Below are 17,569 nucleotides of genomic sequence, written 5' to 3'. Positions count from 1 at the left end.
AGGTTTAGATTGGATATTAGGAAAAACTTTTTCACTAAGAGGGTGGTGAAACACTGGAATGCGTTACCTAGGGAGGTGGTAGAATCTCCTTCCTTAGAGGTTTTTAAGGTCAGGCTTGACAAAGCCCTGGCTGGGATGATTTAACTGGGAATTGGTCCTGCTTCGAGCAGGGGGTTGGACTAGATGACCTTCTGGGGTCCCTTCCAACCCTTATATTCTATGATTCTATGATAATAAGGTGATAAGTAACAGTCAGCATAGATTTGTCAAAAACAAATCGTGTCAAACCAACCTGATAGCTTTCTTTGACAGGGTAACAAGCCTTGTGGATAGGGGGAAAGTGGTAGACGTGGTCGATCTTGATTTTAGTAAAATTTTTGATACTGTCTCGCATGACCTTCTCATAAACAAACAAGGGAAATGGAACCTAGATGGAGCTACTATAAGGTGGGTGCAAAACTGGTTGGAAAATCATTCCCAGAGAGTAATCATCAGTGGTTCACAGTCATGCTGGAAGGGCGTAACGAGCGGAGTCCCACAGGGATCAGTTCTGGGTCCAGTTCTGTTCAGTATCTTCATCAGTGATTTAGATAATGGCATATAAAGTTTGTGAATGATACCAAGCAGGGAGGGGTTGCGAGTGCTTTGGAGGATAAGATTAAAATTCAAAATGATCTGGACAGACTGGAGAAATGGTCTGAAGTAAATAGGATGATATTCAATAATGACAAATGCAAAGTACTCCACTTAGGAAGGAACACTCAGTTGCACAAATATCAAATGGGAAATGACTGCCTAGGAAGGAGTACTGCGGAAAGGGATCTGGGGGTCATAGTGGATCACAAGCTAAATATGGGTCAACAGTTGCAGAAAAACTGTTGCAGAAAAAGTGAACATCATTCTGGGATGTATTAGCAGGAGTGTTATAAGCAAGACGAGAAGTAATTCTTCTGCTCTACTTTGCGCTGATTAGGCCTCAACTGGAGTATTGCGTCCAGTTCTGGGCACCACATTTCAGGAAGGATGTGGACAAATTAGAGAGACTCCAGAGAAGAGTGACAAAAATGATTAAAGGTCTAGAAAACATGACCTATGAGGGAAGATTGAAAAAATTGGGTTTGTTTAGTCTGGAGAAGAGGAGACTGAGGGGGGACATAATTTTCAAGTATGTAAAGGATTATTACAAGGAGGAGGGAGAAAATTTGTTTTTCTTAGCCTCTGAGGACAAGACAAGAAGCAATGGGCTTAAATTGCAGCGAGGGCTGTTTAGGTTGGACATTAGGAAAATCTTTCTCACTGTTAGTGTGGTTAAGCACTGGAATAAATTGCCCAGGGAGGTTGTGGAATCTCCATCACTGGCGATGTTTAAGAGCAGGTTAGACAAACACCTGTCAGGGATGGTCTAGATAATACTTAGTCCTGTCAGGAACGCGGAGGACGGGACTAAATGACTTCTCAAGGTCCCTTCCAGTTCTGTGATTCCGTGCAGTGTTACAGCAATGTCGTGGAGCTGTGTTGGAAGCTGGGATGCAGTGTGGCAGCACTGTCATGGAGCTGAATTGCCGGCTTGGATGCAGTGTGACAGGACTGTCATGGGGCTCTGTTGGAGGTTGGGATGCCGTCTTGCAGCACTGACATGGACCTGTGTTTCTGTCTGGGCTGCAGTGTCCTGCAGCTGTGTTGGGGGCTGTGATGCAGTGCTGCAGCACTGTCATGGAGCTGTACTGGGGGCTCGGCTGCAGTTTTCAGCACTACCTTGGAAGTGTGTTAGGAAGTGGGATGCTGTGTTGGAGCGGTATAATGGAGCTGTATTTTGGGGCTGCAATGCAAAATGATAGAACTGTCATACAGCTGTGTTGGGGGCTGGTATTTAGTGTTACAGTGGGACGCAGCGGGGACTGAGTGGGGCGGATTGACCTAGGAATGTGGCAGGGGAGTTTACTGGGACTGTCTGATCAGTGATGAGATAGCAGGGAGTGACTTCACTGGCTGGGAAGATACCTGAGCCTGTCACCGGAGCCGGGAGGGGGGTTGGGTCCAGGTGACACCTTCTGCCCGGGAAACTGGACAAAGGCTGGGGGAGTCGGCTGGAGGGGTTTTGTTTTTGGAGTGGGCTGGGGAAGAGGAGGGAGCCCCCAGAGCTGGGGACTAATCTCCCTGCCCCCCAGAAGGACCTGACTAAGGGGTCCTGTTTATGCCTACAAGCTCTGGTCTGGACTGTATTCCCGTCGTCTCTAATAAACCTTCTGTTCTACTGGCTGGCTGAGAGTCGTGGTGAATCGCAGGAAGTGGGAGTGCAGGGCCCTGACTCCCCCAATCTCCGTGACAACTAGTGACGGGTGGGATGTACTGCACCCCGTGGGTGGCGCTTCCTGCAATAAGTGACTGGGGAGCAGTAAAACGAAGGGGGATTGACGGGGACCAGGCGTGCTGAAGAGTCAGAGAGGAGCAGTTTCAGGGGGCAGAGGAGCTACGCTTAACCCCTGGGAGTGTGTGACCAGCGAGAAGGACTGTTGCAGTAACGGGGTCCCGCTGGGGACTGCGGTGAGCAGACTTAGGGGCGGAGGAGTCTGTGCTCGACCCTGGGAGAGAGGTGGTGACCTGGAGAAGGGCTGACGCACTAGGGGTTCCTCCTGAAAACCGTGGGGAGCTGCAAGCACACAGGCCCGTGAGTGGCCAGCAGGAAGATGTATGCGAAGTGCCTTAAGAGCGACCTGGTGGAGCTGTGCAGGCAGAGGGGGCTGCGCAGTGGGAAGTGCACCAAAGAACAGCTGATTGCCCAGCTGGAGGAGGAGGATCGCTTGAATGAACCGATCCCTGTCTCTGAGGGAAGCAGCCCGGCAGATGCAGGGCGGGCACCAGTATCTGTCCCAGCTGGGAGTGGTCAGATGGCTGCCGAGGGCATCCTGAGACCCCTCCTACCTATGCCTCAGGGAGGGGCTGGGAGGAGCCCAGCGAATTCTGAGGGCACCCTGACCCCGGCAGCCAGCAGGGGATCCTCCCAGCGGAGCTCCCCATCCCTGGAGCTGAGGCGGCTGGAATGGGAGAGGGAGATAAAATTGAGAGAGTTGGAAGATGACGAAAAAGAGCAAGAGGATCGCGAAAGGCAGCGTCAGCATGAACTGGAGTTGGCCAGGCTGAGGAGCAGCGAGCCCCAAGCTGCGGTGAGTGATGGGGGACCCAGGACTGCACGGAGCTTTGATAAGTGCCTCCTGGCCCAGCGGAAGGAGGGGGAGGACATAGATGACTTCCTGACGGCATTTGAGAATGCCTGCGAGCTGCACAGGGTTGACCCTGCAGACAGGCTCCAGTTTCTCACCCCCTTACTGGACCCCAAAGCTGTGGCAATGTACAGCTGAATGAAAGGGACGGAGGCAGGGGACTATGAACTATTCAAAAAGGGCCTGCTCCGTGAGTTTGGGCTGACTCCTGAGATGTACCGGAGAAGGTTCCGGAGTCAGCGTAAAGGGCACATATCTAGAACTGGCCACCCGCATGGAGGGATATGCCCGCAAGTGGGCAGCTGGGGCCCAGATGAAGGAGGACCTGGTTAAACTGATGGTACTGGAGCAACTGTATGAACAGTGCCCATCCGACCTGAGGCTGTGGTTGGTGGACAAATATCCAGAGAACCCCCAGCACGCAGGGCAGCTGGCCGACAAGTTAGTGAACAGTCGGTCAGGGGGTAGCAGGGAGGAGTCCCAAAGGATCAGGCCCCCCCCCCGATGCAGAGAGAGAGTCACCCTAGGACCTCCCAAAGGGGGCTATGGAGAACCCCTTCCAAGGGGAGCATCCAGCGTCAGGCCCAACCGACTGGCTCGAGGGGACCAACGTGACCTGAGCTGCTGTCACTGTGGCCAGAGAGGCCACGTACGGACCCAGTGCCCCAGGTTCAGGGACAGACTGAGCAGACCGAACCCACCCAGGGTTAACTGAGTAGGGACCCAGCCGGACAAGGGGCAGACGGCCCAGGCAAGGGGAGCCTGGCAGCGTACCAACTGCTCAGGAGGGAGGAGGGCCCCAAACCAGCTCCTCTGGCGGGCTGGATGCTCCAGACTCAAGGTTTGCATTTTAGAAGGTGGGTGCGGGGCTGTCCCTGCGGAGCGAGTGCCTTGTTCCCCTGGCGGTGGATGGGAGGAAGGTCAGTGGATACTGGGATACGGGCACTGAGGTGATGCTGGCCTGGCCCAAGGTGGTGGCCTCAGATCGGATGGTGCCCAACACCTACCTGACCCTGACAGGGGTGGGCGGGACCCCATTCACGGTGCCCGTGGCGAGGGTACATCTGAAATGGGGCCCTCCTTGTCCCCCCAAGGATGTGGGGGTGCACCACCATTTACCCACTGAGGTGTTGATGGAGGGTGACCTAGAGGACTGGCCAAACAGCCCCCGGAACACCCTGGTCATGACCCGTAGCCAGAGCCGGCGAGGGTATCAAGGGTACCGAGGGCTGGTGGGGAGGGAGTGCCCAGGAACAAGGCTCAGAGAGGCTGTCGCCTCAGACCCGGCCAGTGAGAGAGAACCGGGCCCCATCCCTTCCCCAGCCGCTGGGTTCCAGGCCGAGTTGAGGAAAGATCCCTCCTTGCGGAAGCTCAGGGACCTGGCCAACCTCAGTGTGGTACGGACGTGAGGAGAGGCTGCCAGGAGAGGCTCCTGTGGGAGAAGGGGTTCCTGTACCGCGAATGGGCTCCCACAAGGGAAGTAGAGTCCTGTGGGATCAGGAGGCAGCTGGTGGTCCCCCAGAAGTATCGCCGCAGGCTCCTGTACCTGGCCCATGACATCCCCCTCGCAGGGCACCAGGGAATCCGGCGCACCCGGCAGAGGTTGCTACAGAACTTTTACTGGCCCGGGGTCTTTACCACGGTCCGGCAGTATTGCTCATCCTGTGACCCCTGTCAGAGGGTGGGGAAGGCCCGGGACAAGAGGAAAGCGGCTTTGAGGCCTTTGCCCCTCATAGAGGAGCTTTTCCAGAAGGTGGCCATGGACATCGTGGGGCCTCTCAGCAAGACGACCAGGTCTGGGAAGAAATACATTCTGGTGGTGGTAGATTTCGCCACCCGCTACCCCGAGGCAGTGCCCTTAGCTTCCATTGAAGCAGACACCGTGGCAGATTCGCTCCTGACCATTTCCAGCCGCGTGGGGTTCCCCAAGGAAGTCTTGACAGACCAAGGGTCCAACTTCATGTCGGCCCTGCTCCGGTGCTTGTGGGAGAAATGTGGGGTCTGGCACAACTGGGCCTCAGCTTATCACCCTCAGTCCAATGGGCTTGTGGAGAGGTTCAATGGGACGCTAAAGATGATGCTGAAAACCTTTATGAACCAGCACCCGCAGGATTGGGACAAGTACTTACCTCACCTGCTGTTCGCGTACAGGGAAGTGCCCCAGGAGTCTACCGGGTTTTCACCTTTCAAACTGTTATTTAGAAGGAGGGTAAGCGGGGCCCCTAGACCTGATGAGAGACAAATGGGAGGGGAAGGCCACTCCTGATGGGGAATCAGTGGTGGAGTATGTCCTGTCCATCTGAGAAAGACTTGCTGAACTCATGGGCTTGGCCAAGGAGAATCTGGCTAGATCCCAGAGGAAGCAGAAGGTCTGGTATGACCACACGGTGCGGGCCTACGCCACCGGGGATCAGGTGATGGTTCTCATCCCCATGAGGAAAAACAAACTACAGGCCACCTGGGAAGGTTGTCGTTTTAAGGTTGTCAAGCCATTGGTAAACTATGTGGTGGAGCTGTCGAACCGGGCGCACCACCGCCGGGTGTACCATGTGAATATGATGAAGCCATATTATGACAGGGGGAGTGTGGTGTTCGGCATGTGTGGACACTGGGAGGAGCAAGGAGACGACCCTTTAGTAGATCTATTCCCTGAGACAGGAGCTGGCTCCCCCCTGGAAACAATTCCTCTCTCCGATCAGCTAACGCCTGGCCAGCAAGCTGAGATCAGAGAGGTGCTGCATCTGTACCAACAGCTCTTTTCCAACCAGCCTGGACGCACTAATCTGACTAACTAATTTATTTGAGCATGAGCTTTTGTGAGTTACAGCTCACTTCATCGGACGCATATCGTGGAAACTGCAGCAGACATTATATACACACAGAGATCATGAAACAATACCTCCTCCCACCCCACTGTCCTGCTGGTAATAGCTTATCTAAAGTGATCATCAAGTTGGGCCATTTCCAGCACAAATCCAGGTTTTCTCACCCTCCACCCCCCCACACACAAACTCACTCTCCTGCTGGCAATAGCTCATCCAAAGTGACCACTCTCCCTACAATGTGCATGGTAATCAAGGTGGGCCATTTCCAGCACAAATCCAGGCTTTCTTAACCCCCCCTTTCCCGGGGACACACACACACACACAAACTCACTCTCCTGCAGGAGAGTGAGTTTGTGTGTGTATGGGGGTGGGGGGAGTGAGAAAACCTGGATTTGTGCTGGAAATGGCCCACCTTGATTATCATGCACATTGTAGGGAGAGTGGTCACTTTGGATGAGCTATTACCAGCAGGAGAGTGAGTTTGTGTGTGTGGTTTTTGGAGCGGGGTGAGGGGGTGAGAGAACCTGGATTTGTGCAGGAAATGGCCCACCTTGATTATCATGCACATTGTGAAGAGAGTTGTCACTTTGGATGGGCTATTACCAGCAGGAGAGTGAGTTTGGGGGGGGGGGGGGGCGGAGGGTTAGAAAACCTGGATTTGTGCTAGAAATGTCCCAACTTGATGATCATTTTAAATAAGCTATTACCAGCAGGACAGTGGGGTGGGAGGAGGTATTGTTTCATGGTCTCTGTGTATATAATGTCTGCTGCAGTTTCCACGGTATGCATCCGATGAAGTGAGCTGTAGCTCACAAAAGCTCATGCTCAAATAAATTGGTTAGTCTCTAAGGTGCCACGAGTACTCCTTTTCTTTTTGTGAATACAGACTAACACGGCTGTTACTCTGAAACTAATCTGACTGTCCACCTGGTGCAGACAGGGTCGCACCCACCTTTTAGATGCTCCCCCTTCCGAGTCACAGGAAAAACTGCTCAGGATCTGGAAAGAGAGGTCCGAGACATGCTGGCTTTGGGGTGATCCAGCCATCAGCCAGCCCTTGGGCTTCGCCGGTGGTGCTGGTCCCCAGAAAGGACGGGTCGGTCCAGTTCTGTGTGGACTATCGGAAGCTCAGTGCCATCACTGTATCTGATGCCTGTCCCATGCCCAGGCCTGATGAGCTCCTCGACAAGCTGGGAGGAGCTCGGTACCTTACCACCATGGACCTTACAAAGGGCTACTGGCAAGTGCCATTGGATGCAAATGCCCGGCTGAAATCTGCCTTTTATCACCCCTCTGGGCTCTGTGAGTTCCTGGCCCTGCCTTTCGGCCTCAAGGGAGCGCCGGCCACCTTCCAGCGCCTGGTGGATCAGCTACTGAGGGGGATGGAGAGTTTTACCATGGCGTATATTGACGACATCTGTCTTTAGCCAGACCTGGGAGGACCATGTGTCCCATCTTAGACAAGTGCTGAACCGACTCCAGGAAGCTGGGCTGACCATAAATGCGGAGAAGTGCAAGGTGGGGATGGCCGAAGTATCTTACCTGGCCCACTGGTTGGGGAGCGGCTGCCTAAAGCCAGAACCAGCCAAGGTGGAGGTGATCAGAGACTGGCCCACGCCCCAAACCAAAAAGCAGGTCCAGGCCTTTATTGGGATGGCCGGGTATTATCGAAGATTTGTGCCCCACTTTAGCACCATAGCCACCCCCATCCCTGAGCTATGCAAGAAGGGGAAGCCAGACAAGGTGGTCTGGACCGAGCAGTGCCAGGAGGCTTTCCGGGCGCTGAAGGAGGCACTGGTCAGTGGCCCAGTTCTGGCAAACCCAGACTTTGACAAGCCCTTTGTGGTGTTCACCGACGCCTCCGACACGGGACTGGGGGCGGTGTTAATGCAGGAGGATGAAAAGGGGGAGAGACACCCCATCGTGTACCTGAGCAAGAAGTTACTACCCCGGGAGCAACACTACGCAGCCATCGAGAAGGAGTGCCTGGCCATGGTGTGGGCCCTCAAGAAACTAGAGCCCTATCTCTTCGGGCAACACTTCACCGTCTACACCGACCACTCTCCCCTGACCTGGCTGCACCAGATGAAAGGAGCCAACGCCAAGCTCCTGAGATGGAGCCTGCTCCTGCAGGATTACGACATGGACGTGGTCCATGTGAAGGGAAGTGCCAACATGATAGTGGACGCATCCCGGAGAGGGGGCCCCGAACTTCCCCAGGTCACTGGTCAGTATAACCCCGCTCAGTTCAGTCTCAAAGGGGGGAGAGATGGGACGCAGCAGGGACTGAGTGGGGCGGATTGACCTGGGAATGTGGCAGGGGAGTTTACTGCCACTGTCTGACCGGTGATGAGATAGCAGGGGGTGACTTCACTGGCTGTCACCTGAGCCGGGAGGGAGGTTGGATCCAGGTGACACCTTCTGCCTGGGAAACTGGACAAAGGCTGGAGGAGGGGCTGGGGGGAGGCTGCGGGAGTCGGCTGGAGGCGTTTTGTTTTCGGAGTGGGCTGGGGAAGAAGAGGGAGCCCCCAGAGCTGGGGACTAATCTCCCTGCTCCCAAGAAGGACCTAACTAAGGGGTCCTGTTTATGCCTATAAGATCTGGTCCGGACTGTGTTCCTGTCGTCTCTAATAAACCTTCTGTTCTACCGGCTGGCTGAGAGTCATGGTGAATCGCAGGAAGTGGGAGTGCAGGGCCCTGACTCCCCCAATCTCCGTGACATATAGCACAGTCATAGAGCTGTGTTGGGAGCTGGAATGCAGTGTTGCAGTGCTGTCGTGGAGCTTTGTTGGGGGCTGGGATGCAGTGCTGCAGTGCTGTCATGGAGCTGCGTTGGGGGCTGGGATGCACTGCTGCAGTGCTGTCGTGGAGCTGTGTTGGGGGCTGGGATGCAGTGTTACAGGACAGTCGTGGAGCTGTGTTAGGGATTGGGTTGCAGTGTTACAGCACTGTCACGGAGCTGTGTTGGGTGGCTGGGATGCAGTGTTGCAGTGCTCTCGTGGAGCTGCGTTGGGGGCTGGGATGCAGTGTTGCAGTGCTGTTGTGGAGCTGTGTTGGGGGCTGGGGTGCAGTGTTACAGGACAGTCGTGGAGCTGTGTTAGGGATTGGGTTGCAGTGTTACAGCACTGTCACGGAGCTGTGTTGGGTGGCTGGGATGCAGTGTTGCAGTGCTGTCGTGGAGCAGCGTTGGGGGCTGGGATGCAGTGTTGCAGTGCTCTCGTGGAGCTCTCTTGGGGGCTGGGATGCAGTGTTGCAGTGCTGTTGTGGAGCTGCGTTGGGGGCTGGGATGCAGTGTTCCAGCATGGTCGTGGAGCTGTGTTGGGGGCTGGGATGCAGTGTTGCAGTGCTGTCGTGGAGCTGCTTTGGGGGCTGGGATACAGTGTTGCAGTGCTGTCGTGGAGCTGCGTTGGGGGCTGGGATGCAGTGTTCCAGCATGGTCGTGGAGCTGTGTTGGGGGCTGGGATGCAGTGTTGCAGTGCTGTCATGGAGCTGTGTTGGGGGCTGGGATGCAGTGTTCCAGCATGGTCGTGGAGCTGTGTTGGGGGCTGGGATGCAGTGTTGCAGTGCTGTCGTGGAGCTTTGTTGGGGGCTGGGATGCAGTGTTGCAGTGCTGTCGTGGAGCTGCGTTGGGGGCTGGGATGCAGTGTTCCAGCATGGTCGTGGAGCTGTGTTGGGGGCTGGGATGCAGTGTTGCAGTGCTGTCGTGGAGCTGCGTTGGGGGCTGGGATGCAGTGCTGCAGTGCTGTCATGGAGCTGCGTTGGGGGCTGGGATGCACTGTTGCAGTGCTGTCGTGGAGCTGTGTTGGGGGCTGGGATGCAGTGTTACAGGACAGTCGTGGAGCTGTGTTAGGGATTGGGTTGCAGTGTTACAGCACTGTCACGGAGCTGTGTTGGGTGGCTGGGATGCAGTGTTGCAGTGCTGTCGTGGAGCAGCGTTGGGGGCTGGGATGCAGTGTTGCAGTGCTCTCGTGGAGCTCTCTTGGGGGCTGGGATGCAGTGTTGCAGTGCTGTCATGGAGCTGCGTTGGGGGCTGGGATGCAGTGTTCCAGCATGGTCGTGGAGCTGTGTTGGGGGCTGGGATGCAGTGTTGCAGTGCTGTCGTGGAGCTGCTTTGGGGGCTGGGATGCAGTGTTGCAGTGCTCTCGTGGAGCTGCGTTGGGGGCTGGGGTGCAGTGTTGCAGTGCTCTCGTGGAGCTGCGTTGGGGGCTGGGGTGCAGTGTTGCAGTGCTCTCGTGGAGCTGCGTTGGGGGCTGGGATGCAGTGTTACAGCACTGTCACGGAGCTGTGTTGGGTGGCTGGGATGCAGTGTTGCAGTGCTCTCGTGGAGCTGCGTTGGGGGCTGGGGTGCAGTGTTGCAGTGCTCTCGTGGAGCTGCGTTGGGGGCTGGGGTGCAGTGTTGCAGTGCTCTCGTGGAGCTGCGTTGGGGGCTGGGATGCAGTGTTACAGCACTGTCACGGAGCTGTGTTGGGTGGCTGGGATGCAGTGTTGCAGTGCTCTCGTGGAGCTGCGTTGGGGGCTGGGGTGCAGTGTTGCAGTGCTCTCGTGGAGCTGCGTTGGGGGCTGGGGTGCAGTGTTGCAGCGCTCTCGTGGAGCTGCGTTGGGGGCTGGGGTGCAGTGTTGCAGCGCTCTCGTGGAGCTGCGTTGGGGGCTGGGGTGCAGTGTTACAGCACTGTCACGGAGCTGTGTTGGGTGGCTGGGATGCAGTGTTACAGCGCTGTCACGAAGCTGTGTTAGGGATTGTGATGCAGTGTTACAGCGCTGTCATGGAGCTGTGTTGCAGCACATCTGTGCTGTGGGCATGTTGTGTTACTTTACTGCTTTTTTTCCTTGTTTGCAGTCCAACCCAGTGATGATTGATGCCAAAGAGGTGTCTGCAGCGCACAGGGCCCGGTACTTCTGGGGTAACCTTCCCGGTATGAACAGGTTGGTGAGAGCATGGTGAGAGAACCCCGAGTTTTGGGCCGTTTGCTTCTTGCATGATAGCGGAGCAGGGGCCGGGGGATTGCCAGCCAGCATAATTCATTTTAATCGTGCCTCTTCGAACCAGCCTTTGGAGCCCTTCAGCCCCTTAGCACTCAGCCTATTCTCTGTTGTTCGGTGCTACTGTAGGCATGAAGGGGCCAGGTCACCCGTGTGTGCTCCGAGCAGGGCACCCCAAGGCCGTGAGGAGTGCGGGTAATCGGGTTGTAGATTTCACTCCCAGCTCTTTGCCCTCCACTCTGCAGAGCAGCCTTTGGGGGCACATGGGAGCTCAGAACTCCTGATTTCTACCCTGAGCACATCCCCACAAAGAGACAAAGTCCCAGGCTCCTCTCTTCACCAGGAATCCCGGCGTGGCTCCCACCAGCATAGCTCAGCCCTTTCCGTTCGAGGAACGTTCCTTGTGTGTTCCCATGGCCCTCGGCACCTGACGCTCACTCTTTGCACGGGCAGAGCACTGAGAGCCCAGGCCAGGGAGCCAGGACTCCTGGGTTCTCTTTCAGGCTTTGACACGAGCTCCCTCTTTGACCCTAGTCGAGTCCTTTCCCCTTGTGTGCCTCAGTGTCCTCCTCTGTAAGATGAGGATGAGACTTCAGCCAGCGCAGGGGGCAGGGCAGACGCGTTGTGAGTGTTTGTGAAGTGCTGGGTGGTGGCGTTTGTGGTCCCATTCTGAGCAGGGCCAGAGTCAGCGGGGGAGAGGCAGAGAGTGATGTCCCTGCAGCAGCAGTGTGATCAGAGGGGCATGAGTGACTCCACCGAGCAGGAGGTTGTAACTGGCTCTCCTGCCTCTGGCGGAGGAAGTGGCGAGGCTGAATCACCTGGAAATTCTCCAGATTGGTCCAGGAGCTGCTTTCTCCAGCACACCACCACCACCCCGTTGCTAATGGATCGGTCCAGAAGCTGCTGTCTCCTCCCCCACCACCCCATTGCTAATGGATCGGTCCAGGAGCTGCTCTGCTTCCTCAGGTCATTGCCAGTGCGGAGCTGCTCTGCCTCCTCCCCTCTGTCCAGGAGCTGCTCCGCCTCCTCCCTGCATTGCTAATGGGTTGGTCCACAAGCTGCTCCATTTCCTCCCCCCTATGCTAATGGATTGGTCCACGAGCTGCTGTCTCCTCCCCCACCACCCCATGGCTAATGCATCAGTGCACTGTATGCTCCACTTCCCCCCCCCCCCCCCCCCCGATGGATTGACCCAGGAGCTGCTCCATTGTTAATAGATCAATTCATGAGCTACTTCAGCTGCTTTCTCCCTCCCATTGCTAATGGACCAGTCATAGAATCATAGCAGATCAGGGTTGGAAGGGACCTCAGGGGGTCACCTAGTCCCACCCCCTGCTCAAAGCAGGACCAATCCCCGACTAAATCATCCCAGCCAGGGCTTTGTCAAGCTGGGCTTTAAAAACCTCTAAGGATGGAGATTCCACCACCTCCCTAGGTAACCCATTCCAGTGCTTCACCACCCTCCTAGTGAAATAGTGTTTCCTAATATCCCACCTAGACCTCCCCCACTGCAACTTGAGACCATTACTCCTTGTTCTGTCATCTGCCACCACTGAGAACAGCCGAGCTCCATCCTCTTTGGAACCCCCTTCTGGTAGTTGAAGGCTGCTATCAAATCCCCCCTCACTCTTCTCTTCTGCAGACTAAACAAGCCCAGTTCCCTCAGCCTCTTCCCATAAGTCATGTACCCCAGCCCCCTAATCATTTTTGTTGTCCTGTGAATGACTCTCTAATTTGTCCACATTCTTTCTGTAGTGGGGGGCCCAAAACTGGACACAGCACTGCAGATGTGGCCTCACCAGTGTGGAACAGAGGGGAATAATCACGTCCCTTGATCTTCTGGCAATGGTCCTACTAATGCAGCCCAATATGCCGTTAGCCTTCCTGGCAACAAGGGCACACTGCTGACTCATATCCAGCTTCTCGTCCACTGTAATCCCCAGGTCCTTTTCTGCAGAACGGCCGCTTAGCCAGTTGGTCCCCAGTCTGTAGCGGTGCATGGGATTCTTCCTTCCTAAGTGCAGGACTCTGCACTTGTCCTTGTTGAACCTCATCAGATTTCCTTTGGCCCAATCCTCCAATTTGTCTAGGTCACTCTGGACCCTATTCCTACCCTCCAGCTTATTTACCTCTCCCCCCCAGCGTAGTGTCATTCTGCCTGGTTCAGAATTACCTCACACTGGGATGCTTTTCAGGCCAGGGCTAGCAGGGACAATGCCATGGAGACCAACCTTCCTCCCAATACCACCCCTGATTCCCCCAGCCTTCCCCCTCCACAGACATGGACTCTGATCCATATGGATCACCCATGAAAGAACTTCCTTGGGATGGGGGAAGCTCTCCTCTTTCACAGCCCATGGAGGATACACAGATTTGAGTCCTTTCTAATAGCAACATCCACTTTCGTTAGGAGACTTCATTCCATCCTGGCAGATAAGGACTTGGCCGTGGTTAGTCACACCTTCATCATCCCATGTCTGGACAACAGCAATGCAATATACCTGGGCACAAAGCCATCAAAGTCAATGCTTCCTCACCCCCATTGCTAATGGACCAGCCCATGAGCTGCTTTCTCCTCCCCATTGCTAATTAATCAGTCCATGCTTCCTCACCCTCATTGCTAATGGACCAGCCCATGAGCTGCTTTCTCCTCTCCATTGCTAATGAATCAGTCCATGAGTGTCTCTGCTTCTTCCCCCTATTGCTAATGCTTTGGTCCATGAGCTGCTGTACCTCCTCCCCCCATGGTTAATGAATAGATCCTTGAGTTACTCTACCTCCTTACCCCATTGCTAATGGATCGGTCCACGAGCTGCACCACTTCTTTTCCCCCCATTGATAATGGATTGGTCCATGAGCTGTTCCCCCTCCCCCATGGGTAGGATGGGCCCACAAGGTTGCCCGGGGGCCTTTATGGGGCAAGCAGGTGGTCGGTGGCACTGTGTGCTGGGAGTCCTGCACAGCCCTGGGCTGTTGGCACTACCAGCGGGCCCTCACCTGCCCCACTGCACGGCCAGCCCCCTTCGGGTGTACGGCCAGCCCCCATAGGGGATACGGCCACCGTGGGTGCGACCAGCCCCCGTAGGGCATACAGGCGCCATGCGTGCGGCCAGCCCCCATAGGGGATATGGCCACCGTGGGCACGGCCAGCCCCCGTAGGGCATACAGGCGCCATGCGTGCGGCCAGCCCCCATAGGGGATACGGCCACCGTGGGCACGGCCAGCCCCCGTAGGGGATACAGGCGCCATGGGCGCAGCCAGCCCCCATAGGGGATACGGCCACCGTGGGCATGGCCAGCCCCCGTAGGGCATACAGGCGCCATGGGCGCGGCCAGCCCCCATAGGGAATACGGCCACCGTGGGCACGGCCTGCCCCCGTAGGGGATACGGCCGCCATGGGCACGGCCAGCCCCCATAGGGGATACGGCCACCATGGGCACGGCCAGCCCCCATAGGGGATACGGCCACCATGGGCACGGCCAGCCCCCGTAGGGCATACAGGCGCCATGCGTGCGGCCAGCCCCCATAGGGGATACGGCCACCGTGGGCACGGCCAGCCCCCGTAGGGGATACAGGCGCCATGCGTGCGGCCAGCCCCCGTAGGGGATACGGCCACCATGGGCACGGCCAGCCCCCGTAGGGCATACAGGCGCCATGGGCGCGGCCAGCCCCCATAGGGGATATGGCCACCGTGGGCACGACCAGCCCCCGTAGGGCATACAGGCGCTATGCGTGCGGCCAGCCCCCATAGGGGATACAGCCACCGTGGGCACGGCCAGCCCCCGTAGGGGATACGGGCGCCATGGGCACACGGCCAGCCCCCCTAGGGCATACAGATGCTGTGTGCGAGGGGCATGGGTGGGAGCCCAGCCCCCTGGCGGGCGCACCTGGAACATAGCAGCAGCACTGAGTGCAGGGTTAATGCCCGTTCTCAACCTCCCGCCCTTTTGTCTCCTAGGCCTTTGGCATCTACAGTGAACGATAAGCTGGAACTTCAGGAGTGCCTGGAGCACGGCAGGATAGCAAAGGTCAGTGCCTGAGCCTCCGTGGGGCAGCCAGGAGGTGCTGGAGCATAGCCCTGGGAGTTGGGCCGTGCCTCCTCTGGGCCTTTTCCGGGTGCTGTCCCGACCCAGGGCGGCATCAGCCCCTGTGCCGAAGTGGGAGGGGGCACGCACTGCACTGTGTCGCTTTGGGATTCAGGCCAAGGTGGGGCCATGGCCAACAGGGTGGGCCACAGCCAACCAGTATGGGGAGCAGATCCCAGCCAGCAGGGTGGGGCAGTGGGGGGCAGAGCAGGCCCAGTGAGGCAGGCAGAGGGGGCCAGACGTGGGGCACACTTTGGGAGCGGTTGGGAATACCCGCACCAGGAGATGGGACCTATGACATTTGTGCTGCTCTTGGAAGCGGGGGAAAGGCACCTGCTTTGGCCCTGATGGACGTCAGAGGAAGATGCTCAGCTCGCTCCCCAAGGAGTGGCTCTGCCCCAGCACGTGGGCTCACTTGAGACAGGATTCCTGTTCTGCCCTTCCATGGCCACGCAGTCACTACAGCGGAGCACGGGAGGGTAGCAAGGGGCTTGGGGGGATGCTGGTGATTCCAGCCCCCCAGCCTGGCTTCAGGCAGGACCTAGTGACCAGGAGAGGGGAGGGACAGACTAGCCCAGCTGCTGCCAAGGGGCCAGGCCGGATATGGGAACTCCACCCTCGCCCCAGAGCGAGTCCGGAGCCAGCAGAGGATGGGGATAAATCAGAATCATTCAGTGGCCCCACGAAGGTCTGGGCCAGCAAGAGACCTGAGGCTGCTCTGAGCAGACAGGCGCCCTCGGAGCAGCTCTTGGGGGCTGCCCAGCTGGGCCCCCATCTAGGCCATGTTAGCCGGGGCGGGGGAAGTGGCTACGGCTCTGGTTTGCTCAGAACGTTGCTTTGTCCCTTCTAGTTCAGCAAAGTGCGAACTATCACCACTCGCTCCAACTCCATCAAGCAGGGCAAGGACCAGCATTTCCCCGTCTTCATGAACGAGAAGGAGGACATCCTGTGGTGCACGGAGATGGAGAGGTACTGCTGGCCTGCGGGGGTGGGGCGGCTCCCTGGGTTTGCACCGTCTCTGGGATGGTCTCCCAGGGCGGCTGGGCACTGTCTGCGCCGGTGCCTGGGAAAGGAGGCCTGGGGACTCGTACTGCTGGTTGTGCTGGAGGACTTGGATGGCTCTGAATGCACCAGGGGAGCTCTGTTGTTAGGGGCCGAGGGGGAGCTGAATCTCAGAGCGGGAGCTCGTTTGTTGGCATGAAGCAAACCAAGGTCTCTTAGCCTGACCGACTCCATGATCGAGCTTCATGTTCTTCACCTGCCACTTCTCCAGCAGGCAGCACAGCCCTGGACACACACACAAGCCCCCTCTGCAGCTCTGCTTTGCAGGTCACAGAGAAGCCAAGCAGGGCCCCAGCCTAGTCTTGGCCTTCGCAAGCCCATCTGTCTGTCTAGGTTTTCTCACCGAGCCCGTCACCGTGGTGTCTGAGCACCTTTACAGTGTACCGATGTGGACCCGAGAACGTTACCGTCAAGCCCGGATCCTGCCAGGTGCTAAGTGGCTCCAAGTAGGAGGATTCCTGGGGCAGGAAATCAGCTAACCTGTGTTCTTCCTGTTCCCTCCTTTCCATGCAGGGTCTTTGGCTTCCCGGTTCATTACACAGATGTCTCCAACATGAGCCGCCTGGCCCGGCAGAGACTGCTCGGCAGATCTTGGAGCGTGCCGGTGATCCGCCATCTCTTTGCTCCCCTGAAGGAATACTTTGCCTGCGTGTAAGACACACAGGAACTAGTGAAGTGGAACGAATCAGATGAGAAGAGAAGTGAAAATGTGGAACAAGAGAAAAATCAGCACCCAGAAGAGAGAAAGGATTAAACCCGATGGGAATCCACCGCGTCTCCCCAAGCGAAAGGGTTCGGTGTCCTCTCCTGAATTTTCAATGTTCAGCTTTTAGCCTATTTAAAAAAAAACAAAAACCGGTTTTTTTTGGTAACCTTTTAATTTTCCGCTCTTTTCTGGATGGGTTTTTCTGTTAGTTTGGTTTCTGCTTCTCGAAGCTGCGAGCGAGGCGAAAGGCTTTCCCGAGCTTGTGAGCAAGCGCTGTCGTAGCAGGAGGGCAAAGCCAGCAGGAAACACTAGCAGAAACCCAAGCCTAGAGAGGGGGACGCGAAGGAAAGGTTCTGCCGACCTGTCGCTCTGAGCTCGAGTTTTGTCTCTGGTCTGGTGAGCGTAGGAGCACCCAGCAGGGAGTGCTCAGCCTGCGCCGTAACTTCCAGCACTGAGCCTTACTTACTTCTACCAGCACCATCACTGGTGATGCAAAGCAAAACCAACTAGCAGGGAAGCCAAGAACACGCACCACACCACACACTTTTCTACAGTATTTCGGGTGCCTACCACACAGGAAACCTTGAAGAAAGCAGATCCTAGATGCCGCTGTTACCTCTTGTTTACAGTTTATATATATACGGCAGGTGTGAGCGCGAGCTAGCTAGATAGATATATAAAAGGTACTGT

At 56.6% G+C, this 17,569-nt stretch overlaps 1 protein-coding gene across 6 annotated transcripts in view; it reads left to right on the top strand.

Annotated features, from left to right (window-relative positions):
- DNMT3A (DNA methyltransferase 3 alpha) overlaps window positions 1-17,045 on the top strand; it is a 268,395-nt gene extending 251,350 nt beyond the window's left edge. For 4 of the 6 annotated variants that reach the window (XM_075126272.1, XM_048846079.2, XM_075126270.1 and 1 more), the window contains 4 exons: window positions 10,884-10,969; window positions 14,985-15,054; window positions 15,962-16,080; window positions 16,687-17,045. In XM_075126272.1, the coding sequence (XP_074982373.1) occupies window positions 10,884-10,969; window positions 14,985-15,054; window positions 15,962-16,080; window positions 16,687-16,828 (417 nt within the window). In that variant the 3' untranslated portion in view covers window positions 16,829-17,045. Of the gene's footprint in view, window positions 1-10,883; window positions 10,985-14,984; window positions 15,055-15,961; window positions 16,081-16,686 lie in introns of all 6 variants that reach the window. The other 2 variants (XM_075126271.1, XM_075126268.1) reach the window with 1 other exon arrangement.
- The last annotated feature ends 524 nt before the right edge of the window (window positions 17,046-17,569 follow it).

The sequence above is a fragment of the Caretta caretta genome, chromosome 3, assembly GCF_965140235.1.
Source record: "Caretta caretta isolate rCarCar2 chromosome 3, rCarCar1.hap1, whole genome shotgun sequence".
In the NCBI taxonomy this organism is placed as follows: Eukaryota; Metazoa; Chordata; order Testudines; family Cheloniidae; genus Caretta; species Caretta caretta.
The sequence above is the reverse complement of the archived record's forward strand: the minus strand, read 5'-3'. Positions and strand labels throughout refer to the sequence as shown.